At 40.0% G+C, this 6,583-nt stretch overlaps 1 protein-coding gene across 1 annotated transcript; it reads right to left on the reverse strand.

Annotated features, from left to right (window-relative positions):
- Positions 1–1,014: 1,014 nt before the first annotated feature.
- Positions 1,015–5,361, reverse strand: dpagt1 (dolichyl-phosphate (UDP-N-acetylglucosamine) N-acetylglucosaminephosphotransferase 1 (GlcNAc-1-P transferase)). Its single transcript, XM_061740803.1, has 9 exons — positions 4,680–5,361; positions 4,418–4,538; positions 4,123–4,336; positions 3,842–3,988; positions 3,484–3,568; positions 3,219–3,407; positions 3,035–3,122; positions 2,006–2,161; positions 1,015–1,920 (listed from the first exon to the last, which is right to left on the reverse strand). The coding sequence occupies exons 1-9, from the start codon at positions 4,844–4,846 to the stop codon at positions 1,855–1,857; spliced, it is 1,233 nt and encodes a 410-aa protein (XP_061596787.1). The 5' UTR covers positions 4,847–5,361; the 3' UTR covers positions 1,015–1,854.
- Between the last annotated feature and the right edge of the window lie 1,222 nt (positions 5,362–6,583).

Below are 6,583 nucleotides of genomic sequence, written 5' to 3' on the forward strand. Positions count from 1 at the left end.
GAATTAAGAGCCCCAACATTGTATATTTACGCAGCTGTCTTATCAAATAATAACTATAAGAACATAACTTTGATTTGACAAAATATGTGGAATTTGAGAATGAAGCATTCGATTACCGTTGACTCCCAAGATATGAGTAAAGCCTGAATTTTTGTAATTCCATTGCACCCTAGTTGGTCCGGTCTGTGTCGCGTCACGGTTGGGGCGGGGCGTTTCCAGGGGGGAAGAGAGTAGTGGAGAAAACCATAGACATATAAAGGCTAGATGACTCAGTTAACCAACTCTGGGTTAGTTGACTTAACTCATAACCGGTGTGTTGGAACCAGCTGAGCGGGTTTAGTCGTCATGGGTTTAGATAACCTCAAGGTGAGACTTTAACTCAGTGTTTGTTAAACCTCCTTCTTGGAATACCCCCCCTGGTCTCTGGAAAGATCCTAGAGAAAATGTTTGTTGTAATAGGCGATAGAAATAAAATTGAATTGAATTGAATTGCTTTCATCATTGCTGTATGTGCTGCACGTTATATCCAGCAGTCACAAAAGACGAGACACCAAAGTTACTTTAGCTGATTCCAGCTGATAGCAGGATGGAAATCTGTGACAGCAAGACAATACTTCCTAAAAGTAGGCAAATATTACTTGAAATGAGATTGAAACTAATATTTAAATATGAAAAGGGAATTTGATGATTTAACAACTTTTCATCAGCACAGCAAGTACAATAATATGCCAAATTTTGCACACATTAGTTGAAAGGCTTCAAAGTAATTTACAGTATGTATGTTTTTAAATGCAGTTGTCTAGAAATGAGTCATAACATCAATCGTATAATGGCCCTACCATTGACTGCCGACCTGTCCAAGATGCTTCAACACTGTGACTGTGACTGAGTAGAAGTATAGGTAACGGAAGACAAAGAAAATCAGAATACTAGTTGCCACTATGGTAGTGCTACATTCAAAAACAGTAGTAGTAGTAGTTACTAAACTTAAGTCCAAATAATGAAGGCACAACCTCATTTTATTCAAATTTAATTTCTGAATGTTTGCATAAAGTATAAACAGTGTCTCACTTGTAGTTACATTCCGAGAGTCCAGTGCCAGATAAATTCATGATTGTGATGTCTGCTAAAAAGTATTATAATAGGACACCCCTCATCCTCCGTAAAACTCCACTTGTGCTGTAGTCCAGCCACCAGCGTCTCACCTCATCCCTTCCCTTGTATTCACACATGTTCACCCATTCACTGATAGCCCTCAGCCTGAAAACACCCTCCTGACCTATCAGAGACAGAGCAAACATAAAATATGGCTAGATAATCATAATTTTTCCCACCATACTCCATGGAATTGTAATCATGGAAGTGCAAGTGAATGCCGTTTCTGCATCAGGTGCAGGATCGCACAATGCACCACTGTATGAATATTTTCAAATAGGGCTTTTGGCTTTTGCTATTAAATTGTCAAAAAAGCTGGAGAAATGTAGCCAAAGGTTTTGTCTGCAATGAAGAAAATTCAGTGTTCTTGATGCACTTTCCTTTAAAAAGTACAAGATTATACTTTCAAAATGTACAGACAAGATATTAAAGACACAGCTGCATTTCCTGTCTGTGATTCGGAGAGTCAGGCCTGCTGCTGATGTCAGACCAGTAATAGGTATTTTTCGATATATGCATTAAATTTTTTTTTTAAGGTCACACTGGGCCTTTACTGCAGAGAGAGCCGTCAGACAGAACAGTAGCATTGACATCATAGAATCTACTCAAAGGCCAATGAACCACAAGCCTTTCAAATGAATCTGCAACAATGTTGGGCGTTCTCAGTCAGCTCCCTTTCCCTGTTTCCAAGAGAGCTTTCTACACATCGTAGAAGAGACGCACCAGATGATAACGTATCCCAAACGCTGCAGCGCTGCCAATCACCTGCGGAAGATCCAGAGTTGAGCAAATATTATCATACAAGTCACGTCATCCAAGCAAACCCTGTTATGTCAGGAACTTTGTATACCTGTATGATGAGCATAATAACTGTGAGGGTTCTCTCATGTGTTGGCCCAAGTAGTTTAAGTACCAGATTTATTAAAGTCATATTGTTGCACTCTATAAAGTCATCATCTTTTTCCTGACACTGTCGCACCTCAAGCAGCTTCAGTGACTCTGCCACCTGTTGGGGATCACACAATATTGTTAATAGAAAACAAAAGAAGGCTACACATATGTGGATGTTTAACTATGACACCAAATCATATCGCAGTCCAATTATTAATAGCTAATTCGTTATTGAGACCTCAGAACTGATGTGTATGACTCAAACATGTCTTGTGGCTCAGATTTTCCTAATCAAATGAAACAAAATGACAATTTCATGTGATCATGAGCCTGATAAATCAGGTACTATTCTAGGATAACAACCACTCATCCTGATTTGTCATAATAGTATTCGGTACAGCTGCAGCATTTTCATATATTGAGAGTTAATGTTGCTCATTGTAGGTACAGAAAGCATATTCCATACACTACAGTCATGAGAAAAAGTTAGTACTCCTCATCCCTTGTAGAAGCTCCATTGGATCAACAGGCTATTGAATCATGGAGGTACTTAGTATTACCCACATTACTTTTTGAGGGTGTTACATCTTTGATAAAAGATTAAAAAAGTTAGATATTGTTGACTGTCTAACATCTTTTTTGCCCAATGATTATTAGGATGTTTTTATGTAAAAAAAAAACCAACCCATCGGTTTAAAGAAGGGTGTGCTAACATCTGCACGACTATGTATGGTATGAAGTGCACACAAAATCTTTGCTCTCATGGAAAACTTTAAAACCAGAAAAAGACCACTGCATTTCAACACTAAACACTAACAATGAGACGGAAGTAGAGCATAAATCAATCATCCAAAGCAACTAGCCCATATGTTCACAACCATCATTTACTTTTTATTCTGTGCTGTGACCAACAGTCCAGAAACAGTATCTGTATTTCTACTACAATACACTACATTCACAGAGAAATGAGCACAAAGAAATGCTTTACCTTCAGAATGAGGTGTCCCAGTTTTGAGAGTTGTTTTATTTTAAATTTAGAGTAGCTCATCCCCAGTTTGCCAGTATCTGGATGCAGTCTTTTAAAAAGGCAAAGACAAGACAGAAACAGTTATAAATAAAAAAAAAAAAGAATGAAAATTACAGAGTAGAAGAAAAAAAGAGCGTGAAATTACCTGGGGAGGCGGTGCCTTGGGCAGGGAATTATATGAAAAAGCTGTGGCAAAGAATAGACAAAGTTGACTACTTGAGGAATGAAGAACAGCAGCATTGTTTTGCTGAAGTGTCCCAGGATGCCGACTACAGCGAAGGTCATCCCGGCAAAGTAGCAGAAAGTGTCTCCCACAAACACAGATGAAGGGTACCTGTTATAAAAGAGGTCGACAGATTGTAGCAGCACTGAAACGAGGACAACAGCTTTGGTTGGTACATTTAACTTACCAGTTGTGGTAAAATAGAGCCAATGTGGTGAAGAAGAATGGTATCATGAAGTAGAGGGAGAAAACATGGTCAACGCGGTAATCCCCTGATAGGAAAAACAACAAACAGGAAATATGCCCAGTTACTTGCAGCTTCTTCACCTCATGTCACAAATCATCCCCACTGTAAAATACCACAAAGTCCAAGATTTAATTCCTTCAAATCAAATGTTGGACTTTGTAGTCAACCTGGGTGTTCTGTAGATTTGTACAGACTTATTTTTTTAATAGATTCACAGATTTTACTTCATATTCAAGGGTCCATGCAGAATGATGGGCTGTTTCCGAGATGATAAAAATGGGGGGGCAGAAACACCCACCACTGAGCTCCAGCAGGTTGAAGACGATGATGGAGCCAGAGATGAACAAGGCTTGACCTGATTCGATACCATTGATGCCTGCTAAGATGTTGATGGCATTTGTGCAGAACACTGCAAGCATCCCCATGTAGGCATAGTACAGGATACCTGCAGAAGATGATCACAACAACAGAACAGCTACTGGAGAGCTAGTAATTCACAAGAAAAAAAAAAAGGTAGATGTGACTGGTGGAAGAGCGTCTACCTTGTGTGACAAACAATAACCCTAATAATCAACTCACCTAGATCCAGGTGCAGTCCAAGCACGGCTCTGAAGGGCTTGGGCACCACAATGACTGTGTTGCCAAAGTTGGTAAAGTAGACCATGAGCAGCGGAAGTGAAGCCATGGTGGGCAGAAGGAGCTTGTGTCTCCACCGCAGGTTCAACACATCGTCAGCAAACCCCAAGAAGATCATGCAACAGATGGCCAGAAGTGCACCAATCAGCTGGACAAACTGTCCAACAGACCACACAAATAGATCAGAGCCAGGATGCAGATTCCACAGAAACAGCTTTCAGCAATTTTACAAACCCACCTCATCGTGTGGAAAGCCCATGCATTTATCACCCACAAAGCAGCTGAGGAAAGGTACTGGGATGAAGCAGAACAGGATGATGAGGAAGACTGTCCCACTGATGACTCCTTGTGACTCTGGACTGCAAAGAAGAAGGACCAGGAAGAGAAACGAAGTGGGAATCAACTCAGGAAGGAAGGAAGCAAAATAAACTAAAAACAGAATATTTTCATACAATCTTCAGGGTTAATAAAGAGGATCAGACAGAAATGTAATAACTCACACTTCTTTTTTGGATTCTTTGTTAAGATCTATTCCGTACAGGCGAGCTGAGATGAAGTGATGTTTGAAAGCAGGAATGAGTTTGAGTGTAGCCATGCAGCCGAGGACTGACATGAGACAGTTGATAACCAGTGGGACGACTGGGATTGGTGACACGTTTGGAAGCATTTTGATTGACCTCCTGACAGCTCAAATCACGTTCCTACACTAAATAATGGGATGTTTCCTTCACGCGATCGACGAGTGAGCTCCGACTTTTAACACTGAGGTAAAAATAAGTCACCATCATTTTAGACGAACATACAACTTTGTAATGCCTTGGTTGCTGCAGCATAAAACAAAAAGCCACAGTGGTAATCTATACCATCTTTCGCTTTAAATTGTTGCTGTCATTAAATCCACACTGCCTGGCGGTATAAACTCCACGTCTGTTAACAGTTTAACAGTTAAGTCTGGAGTTTTACAACAAGACACACTTCCGGTTAAACGCTTCTATTGTGTGGCTGAAAATATAACTCTTGATTAATTAAGACATAAATGGTCAGATTTTCTATTTTTACACAACACAAAAATATGTGATAAGTTTGTGAGAATGTTTAACATCCTCGTCTCTCGAACTTAATAGTCCTAAGAAAATGTTTACTCCGTTTCCGGAAATTGTGATGTGATGGACGCAGTCTTGATGCGGAAGAGCAGGCGAGAGAAAGGCTGATTTATGGTTCCGCGTCACACCGACGCAGAGCCTACGGCGTAGATTACGCCATCGATTTAACGCAGAACCATAATTCAGGCTGAAGAAGAAGAATCTTCTTCTTCTCTCTTAACTCGGTAGATTAAGGGAATTCTGCCATCTATTGCTGAAAAATGGAGTAGCGTTCGAACATTTGTGTTGCTTTATCATTTTGACTGTGGCAAAATTGTAGCTCAAGATGACCGTTGTAAACGTTGTAAAAAAAAAAAGTAAGACAAATATATAAATAAATAAAACCGTAACTTCGCTTTTCAGCTGTGCAATTAGAAAACATGTTTGCAATTTGTAAGGACAAGTCAAGTGAGTTGTGTATCCTTAATCTTAAAACAAGGATACCTTTACTGCCATGCTTGTACCTAGGCTCATTTTAGATGATTTTATAACCCCAGTAGAGCTTTCTAGTCGAATTTACAATTAAGGGCATCAGCACTTGTATATCAACAGTTACACCTTACAACTCTGACATGTTGCAGCTGAGAAATGAGAACTAAATTGAGCTTTATCACCAAATTAATTGCAATAGCATATTGTTTGATCTGTATAATGATCATTTGGTGAAATGCCAAGTTTAACAAAATGATCACACTAATATCAAATGTAAATGTTTTGGACTATGTTGCAATTAGCTGCAACATCACTTGCATCCAGTCGAGGTTTGTGATAAGCTTGGAGAAAAATATGTTTATAACATACTAGATCAATGAGTGCTACTCATGAATTGTGTTTGAAATTAACAGACATAATTGCACCAAAGAGAATATTTATTAACAATGACAAAGTTGACAGGAACTAATCCAAATGACAGTTTAACTGAACATTGCTTTGTGAACAAGGCTGAGAACAGATTCTGTTTGCGAAGATCACATTTCTTAGTACTCCGCTTCCTCATCTCCCTCTCCCTCAATGGAGTTGATACCGACTTCCTCGTCATCCTTCTCCAGAGTCGCCATGTCCTTCCTGGCCTCAGAAAGCTCTCCCTCCTCCATCCCCTCACCCACGTACCAGTGAACAAAGGGCCGTTTGGCGTACATCAGATCAAACTTGTGGTCAAGGGCGAGCCCAGGCCTCTGCAATAGCAGTGGTGTTGCTCAGCATGCACAGAGCTCTCTGGACCTTGGCCAGATCTCCACCAGGAAGTACAATGGCTCTATCAG

This window comes from Cololabis saira, chromosome 14 (assembly GCF_033807715.1).
Source record: "Cololabis saira isolate AMF1-May2022 chromosome 14, fColSai1.1, whole genome shotgun sequence".
NCBI lineage: Eukaryota > Metazoa > Chordata > Actinopteri > Beloniformes > Belonidae > Cololabis > Cololabis saira.